This window comes from Neophocaena asiaeorientalis, unplaced genomic scaffold (genome assembly GCF_003031525.2).
Source record: "Neophocaena asiaeorientalis asiaeorientalis breed wild unplaced genomic scaffold, Neophocaena_asiaeorientalis_V1.1 scaffold345, whole genome shotgun sequence".
In the NCBI taxonomy this organism is placed as follows: domain Eukaryota; kingdom Metazoa; phylum Chordata; class Mammalia; order Artiodactyla; family Phocoenidae; genus Neophocaena; species Neophocaena asiaeorientalis.
This window is the reverse complement of record NW_020175181.1, coordinates 3,045,744-3,061,917: the sequence shown is the minus strand read 5'-3', so window position 1 is coordinate 3,061,917 and position 16,174 is coordinate 3,045,744. Positions and strand designations below refer to the sequence as shown.

Sequence of the window (16,174 nt, the reverse complement as noted above, 5' to 3'; positions counted from 1 at the left end):
AAAGAAAGACAACTAGCATATGATCTCACTTATATGTAGAATCTAAAAAACAAAGCAAACAAACAAAACAGAAACAGACTCATAGATACAGAGAACAAATGGGTGGTTGCCAGAGGGTACGGGGGATGGGGAAGTGAAATAGATGAATGGGATTAACAGGTACAAACCTCCACTTACAAAACGTAAGCTACTAGGATGTGTTATACAGCATAAGGAATATAGTCAATAATATTGTAATAACTTTGTATGGGGACAGCTGGTTACTAGACTTGTGGTGATCATTTCATAACATATGCAAATGTCAAATCATTATGTAGTACACCTGGAGCTAACATAATATTATACGCCAACTATATTTCAATTTTAAAAAGATAGGCATAATTGAGTATATACAAATAATAATAAAATCAATTGTATGGTAAAATATAAAAGTATTAAAAGACAACATACTGGGGCAAATATCTGTAACTCATATGACCGGCAAAAAGTTAATAACTCTAACGTCCCCCAACCAGAAAAACTGGTAAGAAAGACACATTATCCAACAGAAAAATAGGCAGGGACTATAAATTGAGCAATCCACAGAAAAGCAAATCCAAATGTTCAATAAGCATTTGAAAAGATGCTCAGCTTCATCTGTGGTCAGTGAAATGCAAATTAAAGTAACAATGAAATTACTTCTTACTAACCAGATCAGTAGCAATCAAAAGAATGACAATACTGTGTTGGCAGGGAGTTAGGGGAAATGTACCATCATATTACTGGTAGAAACACACCTTTTTGAAGAGCAATTGGCAATTGCTACTAAAATTTTAAAATGTGCTATTCAACTCAGCAGTTCTACCCCTGGGAATCTAGTCCAGGTATTTAAGGATATATATACCTATAGAAATGTATTATAGCAAGATTGTTTGTAGTAGAGAAAAAGGGAAACAAGTGAATTCTCATTAATAGAGGGGATACTCACATGTCATGGACTATTATGCAACCATGAAAAAGAGTGATTGGAGCTATGTCAGATAATTGGAGGAATCACCACAATCTACTGTTAAGAGAGAAAAAGCAGAGCTTCCTTGGTGGTGCAGTGGTTGAGAATCCCCCTGCCAATGCACGGGACACAGGTTTGATCCCTGGTCTGGGAAGATCCCACATGCCACGGAGCAACTAAGCCTGTGCACCACAACTACTGAGCCTGTGCTCTAGAGCCCGTGAGCCACAACTACTGAGCCCACATGCCGCAACTACTGAAGCCCATGTGCCTAGAGCCCGCACTCCACAATAAGAGAAGCCACTGCAATGAGAAGCCCGCGCACTGCAATGAAGAGTAGCCCCCGCTCGCTGCAACTAGAGACAGCCTGTGCGCAGCAATGAAGACCCAACACAGCCAAAAAATAAATAAATAAATCCTGGATGTCATTTAAAAAAAAAAGAGAGAGAGAGAAAGCAAACTCCAGAGAAGTATATATAATACTGTACGATGTGGGTACTTTTGACTGCAAGTAAGGGAAACCAATTCAACTGACTTAACAGGAAAATATTTACTATAACTGGAAATCTAGAATTAGGGCAGTCTTCAGAGTTGGTTGATATGAAGAGTCAATGGTAAGAACATCAGAATCAGATCCTAGAGGACACTGAGAACTGGGCTGGGATTCTGGGGTAAATTGATGCCAATGCAGAAAGCTGAATTGGATATAAACAAAGACCACAGAGAAATTCCCCCATTGAGGGAGTTAAGCCCTTGGGAATCTCCTTTTTCTTACTGCATCTCCAGAACCTCTAAAACAATGCTGAATAATAAAAGAAAATAGTATGTATCCTTTTCTGCATCTAATTTTAAAGGAAATGGACTTACCATTTGGTATGTTTGCTGTTGGTTAACAATAACTATTGTTTTAAAAATAATAATAAAAAACATTTTTCATATTTAAGTAGTTTCATTTTATTCTGATTTTGCTTAAAGTGTTTATTAGGTTGATTATATCATTTTTTTTACAGTACAGAAAATACTTTCTCTAGTAATCAGTTCATATAACAAATTATGTTGATTAACTTCTTGATGTTTAACCAAGTTTGTACTCCGTGGGATAAACCCTACTTGCTAATAGTGAAATTGTTTTGATATGTTGCTGAATTCTATTTGTGGATATTTAGGAATTATGCATCTGTATGTATATGTGAAAATGGTATATACTTTTCTTTTTTGATACTATATCAAGTTTTGCTATTTAAGTTATCATGACTTTACATAAATAAATTGGAGTGCTGTTCATCTTTTTCTTTGCCTTGGAATAACTTAACTGAAATTATGCGTTATTTAGAGCTTAAATAAAGCTTGTTCATGAAGCCATCTGATCCTGATACCTTTTTGGATAGTAAGTCTTTTAATTGCTTTTCCAACTTCTCCTTAAGTGACTGGTCATTTGGGTTTTCTACTTTTTGAGTCAATTTTGGTAATTTATATTTAGCTAAGAAATCCTCCACTTCCTCTACATTTTGAAATGTGCTCCCACAGAACTGAATGTAGTAGTCTCTAGTCTTTCTTTCAGTTTCTTCCAGTATGTGATTATGTCTCCTTTTCAGTATTAATCTTGTAATTTTTTGCTTTCTCTATTTTTCTTAAATAAAATTTTAGGCATTTTTCTTTTTCATTAATCTTTCCAGGAAATTCTCTTGGTGAATTTTGTGTCCTTTTTCTTCTGTCTTAAGTTCCTTTACTTTTTAAAATTCCATACCATAATATACCATAATATTCATACTTTTAAGGCGTACAATTCGGCGGTTCTAGGCATATTCACAAAGTTGTACAACTATTATGTTCCTTTCTAGGCATACTCACAAAGTTGTACAACTATTATGTTCCTTTAGTTTTTAATCTCCCTTTTTTAGAAATGAGTAAGATAATGCATTTTCCCTTCACTACAGCTTTAAATTTGCCCTGAAGATTTTGGCATGCATTCTCTCCTTTCATTGCTTTCTAGTTATTTTGTCATTTGCTTTGATTTGCCCTTTGATGCAAGGATTATTTACTAGGGCATGCCTTAATTTTTAACTTGAAATTATTTATCTGTATATCTTCCTATATTTTCCAAATTCTTTAAAATGAGTATGTATTACTTTTATAACTAAGGCAAAATTCTTAAATTACATTTAAATCTTTTATCTGTGAAAAATTTATCTTTGAGAAAGGGATTCAATAGGAATCCACTCCACCCCCAAATAGTAGAAAGTTGTTGTAAAAGTGCTTACTAAATGGTCCCTACTTTCCCAGTTTAACTATATTTGTTGTAAACTGAATTTCCTTATATGTTTGGGTTCATTTCTGGACTCCATTCTGTTCCACTGATGTCCCTATATTTCCTCTCCAGTATCAATAGGAAAAGACTGTAACTTTAAAATATGTTTTAATATCTGGTAGTGTTAGTCTCCTCTCGTTTCTTTTCCATAATTTTCTTGCTGATTCTCACATTTAATTTTTCATAAGGACTTTAGTACCTTTTACTATGTTCTGAAGAAAAAAAAAAGTATTGCTGTTTTAACTGGAACTGAATCACATTTGTAGATTATTTTAAAGAACTGACATCTCTGAAATATTGAGTGATCCTAATTAAGAAGAAAGTATATCTTTCCATCTGTCTAAGTAATTTTGTGTCCCTTTGTAGAAATGTTTTTCATATAGGTCCTAGGTGCTCCCTATTTCTTCGTAAGTTTAAACCTAGGCCCTTTATTTTGGTTGTTACTGTAAATTAAAATAGTTTTTCAGGGCTTCCCTGGTGGTGCAGTGGTTGGTAGTCTGCCTGCCGATGCAGGGGACACGGGTTCGTGCCTTGGTCCAGGAAGATCCCACGTGCCACAGAGCGGCTGGGCCCGTGAGCCATGGCCGCTGAACCTGCGCGTCCGCAGCCTGTGCTCTGCAACGGGAGAGGCCACAACAGTGAGAGGCCCGCGTACCGCAAAAAAAAAAAAAAAAGTTTTTCAATTATATAGTCCAAACAGTTATAATTTGATATAGTAAAGCTGTAAAGTTTTGTATATTAATTTTGTCTTTTCTAATAGCGTTTCAGTTAATTCTCTTTGGGTTTCCAGATAAACATCATATCATTAACAAATACTGATAATTTTGCTTTCTCCTTTCCAGCATTTTGTATGTTATTTCTTTCCCTTGTCTAATTGCATGGGCTAATAAATCTAGAACCATATTACATAAATGTGGTGACACACTGGGCATTTTAAGCTATTTCTAACATTGCACCATTAAGCATAGTAAAATTTTAAAAGTGAGTATACTCACCTAGCCAGTTTAGTACATAACCTTCTAGAGGTTTTATTTTTTTCTTTTCAATGCCTCGCACATAACTGACATTCAATAATTGTAGACTTTCAGCTATGTTAATACCCACATACACAAAGATACATAAACAGTACAAGATAATACTAAATGGAAAGAGAAGACACTAATAAACATTTACTGAGCATCAACTATGTGCAGGACACTGGCATAAACACTCCCATTAACAGCTTTTTTGGCATGTAGATCCTACTGGGAGTTGATTTTGACAGCAAATAATGATGGAAAGAGAGCACTGCAATGAATGTGAACACCCAGGTTCTAATTCTGTCTCAGTCACTGATTTGATGACCTCGGAAGGTTCTTAACCAACAGCTTCCATTTACCCTGAAGGAGAGACAATTTGGGTGAAGAAGAGGCAGTCTCAGAATTCATGTGGAGAAAGACCTCCATTCACCTCTCGCCCTCCCTCCCCCCATACTATGGGAGAGCTTAGAGCTGACAGCCAGTAGAAGCAGCACAGAAAAAGGCAGTGGAACTAAGACTTCTGTGAGATAATGGATGTGGTGACACTACCAGAAATAAAAACAAAACAAACGAACAAAACAAAATAACGCAGGTTCCTTGACATCCATTGCACGTACCCTGTGAAACACCTTCAGCATCAGTTACGATCTCTTACAAATGAAATGTAGATTCTGGTCTCCACGTCTGCGGAGTAAATTTTACAAATCCCCATCCTCACACACGGCCCAGTAAGTTCCCTTCGGCTCCCCAGCTCTGCTGGGGGTAACTAAACTTTTTTTCTCCACCTCTGAGTCCTGGACGGGTCACCTAGAACGCAAATATGGTATCCAGGCAAAACGATCTGACATAAGGACCCAGGCCTCCTTACTCTCTTTGGGATACATTCAAGGGTTAGAAGCCACTAGAAAACCTTCTTAGGTGTCGGAAGTGGGCAACCCAAAGGTCAAAAAGGATAGGAGAGTTTTCCCCGCCGAGCCGCATCCCCCAGGACACCCAGGCCTGCTCAGGGGCGGGAAGGAGGCTGGGTCCCAAGCTGTTGAGTGGCCGCCTTCCCAGCCAATCGCCACGTCGCTCCGCTGCGCTGTGGTCCCGCCCCTCCCAGCGCGGTACTCACTTTTCCCACTTCAGCGTTGCCCATGGAGATGACTTTGATACGCAGGGACTTGCCAGGCTCCTTCCGCTTCGGTATGTTGGCCTCCATTGCTCTGGCTCTCTCGGGGCCACCGCCTTGGTCTCTCCTTGCTCCCCACGCTGGCCCGTCCCTCAGGCTTCCTCGACCAATGGCGGAACTGCTACTCTCGTCACCACCCCGGATCCGCGGCTTGCCATGCCTGCCTCTGTCTGGCAGCGGGCGCGGGCAGCTGGGAGCTTAGGGAACAGGGTGAGGGAGGAGAGAGTCTCGCGATGCTAGAAAGGGGCAGCGTGACGTCATCGCCAGGCTCCGGAGCCTGTTCTCTGGGGTCGCGGGATTTACTCCAGGCTGCGTCCCTCGGCAGGAAGGTGGCTTCGGCAGGTTGCTGAGATTACTCTGCCGGGAGGGCACTCCCTTGTGTTCAGGGGGCGACAGGACATAGACATTTGTTAGGTTCGCAGCAGAGTGGTAGAAATTTATAGGCTATTCAGGGCAGATCCTCGGACTGGAAGTAGCTGGAATTATGGGTTAGTTCAAGGGCCAGTGGCGCTAAATATTCGAAGTAGACCACGGTCCGTTTTGGGGTACTTTTTGTGTATGCTTCAGTACCCATGGGCCGATTCACTGACCCCTCTTCCAATATGATGTTTCCCTTCGGGCTTCCTGAGAGGACTTTCTCCTGAGAACTGGAACCAGGGAAGTGGGGAAGTCGGGCTTTGGTTCTGGAAGAGGGCCATTAGGCAAGATCTGAATCTTGTACCTATCATTAAAAAAAAAAAAGGTTGTCCATTTGGAGTCAAGACAGGTTTTAGTTTAGTCCGTGATCTTATATTACATAGTTCTCATCTGCAGGCGGAAAGCTCAGACTACACGTTTCTTACACTCTTTTAGTTCTATCAAGGTGTGTGTGGTTGTAGCTGTGTGCTCTGTTTACCTCCTTTCGCTGCTACTCATGTAAATTTAACCCCATCTTCTGTTCTCACCTTTCCTTTAGCTGATAATATAACAGTAGAATAATAATGAATTCTAAGATAACCACTCTATTCTGATTGCAAGCGATGAGAAGAAAAGCATCTGCTAGAATAGAAATCAGTCTGAGAGGAACTGTAGTTTTTTGAGTCGATATCTGTAGTTACAGAAGATAAATAGAACTTGACAAATGATTATTTAGTACCCTGAAAAAGAATGGCTGCCAATTTCCCGGTAAATTACGAGGGCAAAGGCAGCATTGCTTCTGTTCTCACATAGCTTTAAGCATCATTAATACATTGCAGGAAGATAGTGACTAGAGGTTCAAAATTTTGTAACAGTTATTTTAAATTAGACTTTCAAGCATTTTAATTTTAAAATTTAATTTTAAAACAGTAAATGCTTTGTAAGAAAATAGCTTATTTTGGATTGTTTTCATAATCAACAATATAACTTAGTTCAATGAAGCTTCTAAAATTCTTTACAAATATGAAATATAAGTCCTAGTTAGCATTTTGATAGTTTAAAGCTTAAAAGAATTGGATTTATACTGATTTTCCAGATGTTAATCTCTCAGTATGATTTGATAAATCAATAAACGTCTGTTTCTTTGATAGTTCAGCTCTGACCCGGTAATAGAACTGGTATTATAGAAGAGTAATTGCAAAATGTCAGATCTTCAACTATTAAAGACTGGTTAGGTATAATACTATTGAGCATAAGAGCAGTAAAATGTGCTGAAGATTAAAATTTATTACCGTTTTTTCATACTGATGTTTTCAAGGTTTGAATATGTACAGCCATATTGTTTACTAGGTGTGTTAAGTTAGTTTGAAATTGAAAAAGCTAGAAAGTTAGTTAGCTTTCTCTCCCAGTCTAAGGTAAAAAGAAGGAAGAGAAGCATGAATTAGCTGTGTATGGAGCTGGAAGATATGGTATGGGGGTTAGGAATGTGAGCTCTGGAGTCAGCCCTATTATACATTAAGTTGGCATGACATGGGCATGGAGTGGTGGAAAGGGTTACAGGAGATAATGTACATGAAATACATGGTAATCCCCAATAAACAACAGCCATGTGCTTTCATTTACTCGTGTTTTTTAATTTTTATGTATTAAGAAAGATTCTAGATATGTATTATTTAAAATAAATTATGAAATATGTTGGACATACTTAAAGATATTAAGAATAATGTGATGAATATCTGTGTATCCACCACTTAACCTTAACAAATAAAACATCAGCAATATTGTGTGTATTCTTCCCCAAATGTACATCCCTCTTCCCACTCTACAAAGCATCGCAACTATTTGAGTTGGTGCTTTTAATTTCCACCCATTTAAAAGTTGTTTTACTACATATGTATATACACCTCGAAATATAGTATTGTATTTCATCTTTTAGAAATCTTTATTTTGAAATAATTTCAAAAATTTCAAGAATAGTAGGGGGAAAGAAAACCTTGTATACCACTTACCCAGATTCATTGTTAATATTTTGCTCATTTACTATATCATTTGTGCTAACTATCTATGTATACACAAATATACACACATTTTCTTCTAAGTCATTTGAGAGTAATTTGCAGACATCTTTCTTTATTCATAAATACTCCAGTGTTCATTTCCTAAGAACAAGGACATTCTCTTACATAGCAACAGTATATTTATCAAAATGAGGAAATGTAACATTGATACAACACTATTATCTAATCCTGTGGTTCTCAGACTGTGCACTGGGTGCGCCACAGCACCACAGTGAATTCATAGGGGATATCTGGGATATTTTAATTCTAAATTCTCAAGGCAAGAAAAACTATGCAAAACTACTCACTCGAGGTTTTGTACAATTTTAACAATAGATGGCGCCATATTCCTTGGCTATGTCATATATTTGGGAAGCTGGGTTTTCTGGTGTTTGTGATAAAAAGTACAGAGCAAAAATCAATGTAGAGCAGGAAATAAGTGTGGTCGTGGCCAATCTGATTCCGAGGTTTGAGAAGTTGTGCAGTGCACAGTAGCTGCATAAATCCCATTAGTAAGTAATTGTGGTTATTTAAGAATGAAATAAAAATATTTTTCTTTCAATTTATCTGTATTAGTTTTGCAAATGGCAACTAAATTTTTAGGGCATAAATATAAGTTGTTTGGAACTAGATTTTTTTTTGGCTCTGGAACCCCATGAAAAAATTATCGAGACACTAAGGGCACCTTGAACCAAGAATATTTGGGAAACTTTGATCAAACTCACAATCCTTATTCAAATTTCACCATTTATTCTAATAGTATTCTCTATAGCTATGTTCTTTACCCCTGGTCTGGAGCCTAGTCCAGCATCATTTAGTTGTCATAAACATCTTTTGTCCTTTTTTATCTGAAGTTATTTTTAGGATACCCCTCAATCTGTATGTAATCTAACATAACTGATTAGATTCAGTTATGTTTAGTGGAAATACCACAGGAACGACATTGTGTCCTTTTAAGGACATCATATCAGAAGATTGGTAATGTCAATATATTCCACTTATTAATGATATAAACTTTAGTTAGTTGGTTAAGGTGTAAGGTAGTGTTCACTAGGTAATTCACAGTAAAGTGACTTTTTTCCTTTGCAGTAAGTAATTTGTAAGGGGATACTTTGAGATTATATAACTGTCCTTTCTTCATTGAACTTTCACCCACAAATTTTTGTGATGATTCATGGCTGAAGAGATATTACTATGATGGGTGCAAAATGATAATTTTCCAGCTCCACCTTTTGGCTTATATTTATTAGTTGGTAGTCTACCATAAGGGAGAGCTTTCCTTTCTCATTCATTCATTTATTAATGTTTATCAGGATGGACTCATTTATTCTTATTTTACTCCATGAATATTCTGCTATTATTATTATTTATTTTAATGCTCAAGTTGGCTCTTATATTTTTTTGATATGTTTCCACCATTTTTTTTAGCACTTCCTTGCTTTCTGGCACAATAATTAGCTCTGGTTCCCTAGGTTCTTTTAGTGGAGAATGGTATTTAGAAACCAAGATCTGGGTGCTACACATGCTTATTGATACTAGGGTGTCTTTGCTTTGGGCCCTTTCGGTTGACTGAACCAAAAAAAAAAAAAAAAACATATACATACATACATGCATCGATGCATAATATGTGGGTAATAAATCCATATACTAAATTATAGTTCATACTGATATCCCCAATCCATTTTAGCACAGCAGGATTTGTTCTAGTCTTCCCCCTTTCAATATTTATTACTCCTTTCTTCAACAATAGGAAACCTGGCTCTCATCTTCAATATATTTACTCATTTTCTCAATCCTACAATGCAGAGGAAGTAGTTTCAGAATTGCTAACCCATACCATGTCAAAAACCAGAAACACTTTGAGAAACAGTTCAATATTTGCTTATCGCTACTTTTGTCTTAAACTGACAAATATAGTTTGTCATATACTTTCATATAGTCTAAGTATTATGTTCAAAAGTTACTTGGGTTAATCCTTTTTTCTCCTCTTTGGTGTCATTATGATTTTCATTTGAAATACAATTAAGGGACTTCCCTGGTGGTCCAGTGGTTAAGACTCCCAGCTTCCACTGCAGGGGGCACAGGTTTGATCCCTGGTGGCGGAACTAAGATCCCGCATGCTGTGCAGTATGGCCAAAAAAAAAAAAAAATTACAATTAAGTTCATTTGTTAATGTTTGTACTTTATTTTAGTTTTTTCCCCTTCATTGCTTTTGACTTTATTAAGTTTTTTGAGTATGTAAAACATTAACGTAGTTTCGAAAGTAGAATGATACAAATTGGTATACTTGCATAAGTATCACTTTCACCCTTTACCCCAATTCTCTTCACTGCTTCTCACCTACCTCCTGTGGGCAACCAATCATATTAGACTCTAGTTTATTCCTTCCTGTGTTTCTTTTTACAAAAAATAAGCAGTTAAGTATATATTTTCTTATTTCTCCTTATTTATTGCACAAAAGGTAACTCTGTGTGCGTATGTGTGTGTTCTTTTGAACTTTGCTTTTTTCACTTAACAATATATCCTGGAAAGCACCCCAGATTAGCTCACAAAAGTCATACTCGTTTGTTTTTTACAGCTACATAGTACAGTACTCCGTTGTGTGGATATGCCATGGTTTTTTCAATCAAATATATTTATGAGCATTTATGTATTTTCATATTGTTGTCAGTGTGTCTTCAGGGTAAATTTCTTAAAAAGTGGAATTACTGGGTCAAAGGTAAATGCATGTTTACTTTTGTTATACATTGCCAAATTCTGTAAGGTAAAATTTTGAGAATTTTTGCATCAGTGTTCTTAAGTAATATCGGAATTAAGTAATATTTGTTAATACAACAATAAATTAAGTAGTTTTGTGAGAACTTTACCTGGTTTAAATATTAATGTTATACTTTCTTCATTAAAAAAATTTGGAAGTTTTGTTTCATTTTCTATTCTCTGGAATAATTTGTGACAAAATGTATGCCTTTGCAATAGTAGAGAGAATAATGCAATCAGTGCTCTATGTACTCATTTCCCAGCTTCAGCAACAGCAACCTGTGGCCAATCCTATTTCATCTATACCCACCTCCTTCCCCAGAGTATTTTGAGGCAAACATGTATAGCAATACTTATCTTTGTATGTATCTTTAGACAGCAAAGCTCTTAATTACAAACATGCCCACAATACCAGGGCACACCATGAAAAGCAGAATTCCAGGATGGCCTCCAAGGTTCATGGCTACTAGTGTCCATATGTCTTCTCCCAGTTCATTAATTAAACACTAATCTGAATGTTGCCATGAAGGGATTTTGCAGATATAATCAAGGTCCCAAATCAATTGTTTTTAAGATAGGGAGATTATCCTCCCTGGGCCAGACCTAGGATTCCTAAGGTAAGTTCTTAAATGGGACAGGACTTTTTCTGGCAAGAGATATTCAGAGTGTGAGAGAGATTCAACGTGAGGGAGGTTCTCCATTGCTGGCTTTGAAGATGGAAGGGGCCACATAGCAAGGACCTTGGTGGACTCTCAGAGCTGAGAGCAACTCCCAGCCAACAGCTAGCAAGACAATGGACACCTCAATCCTACAACCTCAAGAAAATGAATTCTGCCAAAAGCCTGCATAAGACTGGCAGGAACTCCTGAGCTACAGATGAGAACACGGCTAACTGATACCTTGATTGCAGCCTTGTGAGATTTCTGATCCAGAGAACCAGCTACCCTGTGCTGGGACTTCTGACCTACAGAACTGTGAGATATTAAATGTCTGTTGTTTGAAGCTGTTGTTATACTGCGACAGAAAACTAATATACACACTGAATAGTTTTTATCTACAGATTCAGTTTCTTGAGAGGCTCTCTTTCCAGTTTGGCAGTGAAAGTCCCTGCAGATGAAGTCTTCCACTGCTAACTATAAACTGAAAAAAAAAAAAATGCAGAACAACTACCTGGGGATTCTGAAGAGCAATAATAATCAGGCAGATGATGGAGGGGAGTGAAAAGCTTGGAGAAGCAACTGGCATAGGATGAGTTTCTCCTGAGCAATACAAGGACCTTGGAAGATACTGACTCTGATTAGCCCTTTCTGTCTTACATGTTAGTGTACAGGATTTTAGTTCTGAGCGAGCACTACAGCCTCAAAGGGCGTGAATATCGTGCTGCCATACAGCCATCTACACACTCATCCTGTTATCATCCCAAGGACTGAATGGGTGAAGCAATATCTTCCATCTGATATGGTTTTTTCTTTATGAAATTTACCATCTTAATCATTTTTAAGTGTACTGTTCAGTACATTCACATTGCTGTGTAGCCATTACTGCCATCCATCTCCATATCTTTTCATCTTCCCAAACTGAAATTCTGTGCCCATTAAACATTGATTTCCCCTCTTCCCTCCCGCTAGCTCCTGGCAACCACTATTCTACTTCTGTCTCTGTGAATTTGACTACTCTCAGCACCTAATATGAGTGGAATCACACAGTATTTGTCCTTTTGTGACTGACTTATTTCACTTAGCATAGTGTCTTCAAGGTTCCCTTATGATATTCTTATAATGGGACCGCCATTCCTCCCCTTGAGAGGTGTTGTCGGGGGGAGGTCTATGTCTTCTCTCACTTGAATCTGGGTGGCCTTATGACTGTGTGTAAGTGCTGTTATGACACTTTCAAAACTAGATAATAAAAAGTGTGATTTCCGGGCTTCCCTGGTGGCGCAGTGGTTGAGAGTCCGCCTGCCGATGCAGGCGACGCAGGTTGTTCCCCCGTCTGGGAAGATCCCACATGCCGCGGAGCGGCTGGGCCCGTGAGCCATGGCCGCTGAGCCTGTGCGTCCGGAGCCTGCGCTCCGCAACGGGAGAGGCCACAGCTGTGAGAGGCCCGCGTACCGCAAAAACAAAAACAAAAACAAAAACAAAAAAGTGTGATTTCCTCCTCGTTCTCTTGGAACGCTCACTTTGGAAATTCTAACTATGCAGAAGTCCCAGCAGTTCGTGGAGAGGCCCACGCAGAGAGGAACTGAGGCCCCCGACCCCCATCTACAGCCACAGCCGTTTGCCAGCCGTGGGATTGAGCCATGGGATCAGCCGTGGGATTGAGCCATCCTGAAAGTGCCAAACCAACGAAACAGGGATGCCAGCAAGAAGCGGAATGTGACAACAAGGAGTTTGTGGCAAGTGATAATCAGTGATATAGATACAGCTAGAAAACTGCCATTTACCCTGCCAAGGAGTTTGAACTCAAAGCAAAGTGCAGATCCCTTGGAAGACATCCTGGGGCACCAGGTGAATTACTAGAGTGAAAGCTCAAATGCCATCGTCCTCCCATTCTTGGAATGCCAAGTTCGTTTGAAGCTCATGGACTTTGTACTTAGTTTCCCTCTGCCTAGCATGCTCTTCCCCGGATCTCCAGGTGCTCCAGCCATACTGGTCTGGTTACCAGGGAGTAGAGATTTTGGCACAAACAAGTGTTTCCATTTGCATAGCCAGTTGCAGTGAATGGCATCCAATAGCCTGACAACAAGTTTAAGAAAGAAAAAAGGGAAGAAGGAAAAGGGAAGGGAATGACAAGAAATACCATGAAAGAAAGAAGGAAATCCCTAGTGCTATGCCATAGGATTCTGTTTTTTACCCAGCTCTCTTTAACAGTTCAGGTAAAGATACCAGGGATGTTAAAAAAAGTTGTGGATAACGGTTAAAATGTAGGAACTATGCTGATTAAGATGGACGACAGAGAGAAGGTGTGAAGTGATCAGTCTGCCACTGACTGGTCACGGCTTTTAGCAGCTTAATGCAACTTTAACATTTTGCAGTGAAAGTCCATCAAAATTACTTACGTTCACATTTCTATGGGGTTGAATCACTTTGTCAAAGGGTACGTATGTGTTCAGCTTTGGTAGGTGCTACCAAACAGTTTTCCAACGTGGCTTTATCGATTTACACTCCCATCAGCAGGGGACGAGCACTCCCGTTGTTCCAAATTCTCGTTGGCCCTCAACTTTGTCAGTCTTTTTCATTCTAGCCTTCTTTTATAGGCCTGTAGTAGTATCTAATGGTCGTTTTAATTTGCCTATGCCTGATGAGATTCGGTGCCTTTTCATATGTTTATATGTTTCATATGTTCATATGTTTACTTCCTCTTACATGAAGTACTTGTTCAATTATCTCATACAATGTTTTATTTTTTTATTTATTTTTTTTTTTTGCGGTACGTGGGCCTCTAGCTGTAGTGGCCTCTCTCCCGTTGCGGAGCATGGGCTCCGGACGCGCAGGCTCAGCGGCCATGGCCCACGGGCCCAGCCGCTCCGTGGCATGTGGGATCCTCCCGGACCGGGGCACGAACCCGTGTCCCCTCCATCGGCAGGCGGACTCTCATCCACTGCGCCACCAGGGAAGCCCTACAATGTTTTATTGAGTTGTTTATTTTTTCTTATTGATTTGTAAGAATTCTTTATATGTTCTAGATATATATCTTTTATCGGGTATATATTCTTTGCATAGGAATATTTATAGCAGTACTATCAGTCAAAAACTGGAAACAACGCTTTTGTCCCGCAGTGGCAGAATGGATAAATAAATTGTGGTATATTCTTACGATGGAATACTATATTTTGCTATATAATGCTACACAACTGCTATGACTTTCTTAAATGTAATGTGGAATTAAAGAAGCGAGACACAGAAGAGTATGCACTGGATGATTCCAATTACACAAAGTTCAAAAACAGATAAAATTAATCAGCGGTGTTAAGAGTCAGGATTCTAGGGGCTTCCCTGGTGGCGCAGTGGTTGGGAGTCCGCCTGCCGATGCAGGAGACACGGGTTCGTGCCCCGGTCCGGGAAGATCCCACGTGCCGCGGAGCGGCTGGGCCCGTGAGCCATGGCCGCTGAGCCTGTGCGTCCGGAGCCTGTGCTCCGCGACGGGAGAGGCCACAGCAGTGAGAGGACCGCATACCGGAAAAAAAAAAAAAAAAAAAAAGAGTCAGGATTCTGGTTACCTTTGGGCTTAGTGAATGAAAAGGGGTGTAAAGCGGGTATCTGGGTGCTGGTCACGTTCTATGTCTTGATCCGGGTATGGTTACAAAAGTGTGTTCACGTGAAAATTCGCGGAGCAGCACACTAATGGTTTGTGCACTTGTCAGTAGTATGTTACACCCCAGTACAAAAAGTTCACAGAAACAATTCCTACCGAATTTTCACGAGGGCTTAAGATCTAAAAAAGCAGACACGGCCTGATGTTTTTCTCTGCTCAGAGTTTCTCGTGCTGTTCCTGTGATGGATCTTGGTGTCTATGGAAACCAGACAGAGACCGTGTGGTGGGGAAGCAGCACATGAGACAAAGGAACAGACACTCGGCAGGCGTCTTCTCCCCCCTGTATTTTCAGATCCCACTCAAGCCACAGCCGTTCCCTGCTAAGGCCACTGTCCGCTTGTGACAACTGTGACCACTGCTTGTCATAACTTCCTGGGAATCCATCGCATAACTAGGTCCAGCTCACCCTCCCCATGACTAGTTTCTGCTTTACTCAACCCAGAAGGAAAGTTGGGCTAGCAGGGACTTGAAATAGAAAAGGCCTTCTCTGGATGGGCACATAACACCTCGCTAGCTTTAAGCTTTATGTGGTAACCTCAGCTCTAAAGTGGAACCTTACTGAGGGCACAGCCTAAAAAGGCCTTCGAGTAGGGAGAGTGAATGTTCCAGAGTCTGTGCATTAATGCAAAAGCACTTTACCTAGGGCGGAGTTCTTCAGGTCCTTGCTCAGAACTTATTAATTCTTGTTTTAAGCATCATCATATCACCTTATTATCTGATTTTCTAGGTCTACAAAAAGATAGATTAAAAATGGTTGGGCAGGCCTTCCCTGTTGGTCTAGTGGTCAAGACTCTGCCCTTCCACTGCAGGGGGCACAGGTTAGATCCCTGGTCGGGGAACTAAGATCCCGCATGCCGCGGGATGGGTGAAAAAGTGGATGGGTGAAATTTGCCCCTAAGGGTGCACATATGTCTGGCTTTGCTAAGTTTGAGACTAATTATGGATACATCTAGATACAAATGTGTGCATGCAAGTGCATGTGTGGAAATCTATGTGTATACCAATGTGTTGGTTCTGTGAATGTGCGTGAGACAGCGTATGTAGATTTGCATCCTGTGCATCTGTCAGTTGGTGTGTGTGTTTTGGGTGTATGATATGTGAGGACATTCATGCATGAGTTTGTCATTGCATGTGTTTATATGCATACATGTGATCAGATGTAAAATA

General features: G+C 39.5%; 1 protein-coding gene across 2 annotated transcripts in view; it reads right to left on the bottom strand.

Annotated features, from left to right (window-relative positions):
• Positions 1–5,665, bottom strand: part of DNAJC27 (DnaJ heat shock protein family (Hsp40) member C27) — a 39,816-nt gene extending 34,151 nt beyond the window's left edge. For both annotated transcript variants that reach the window (XM_024764546.1, XM_024764547.1), the window contains exon 1: positions 5,430–5,665. In XM_024764546.1, the coding sequence (XP_024620314.1) occupies positions 5,430–5,516 (87 nt within the window). In that variant the 5' untranslated portion in view covers positions 5,517–5,665. The remainder of the gene's footprint in view (positions 1–5,429) is intronic.
• Between the last annotated feature and the right edge of the window lie 10,509 nt (positions 5,666–16,174).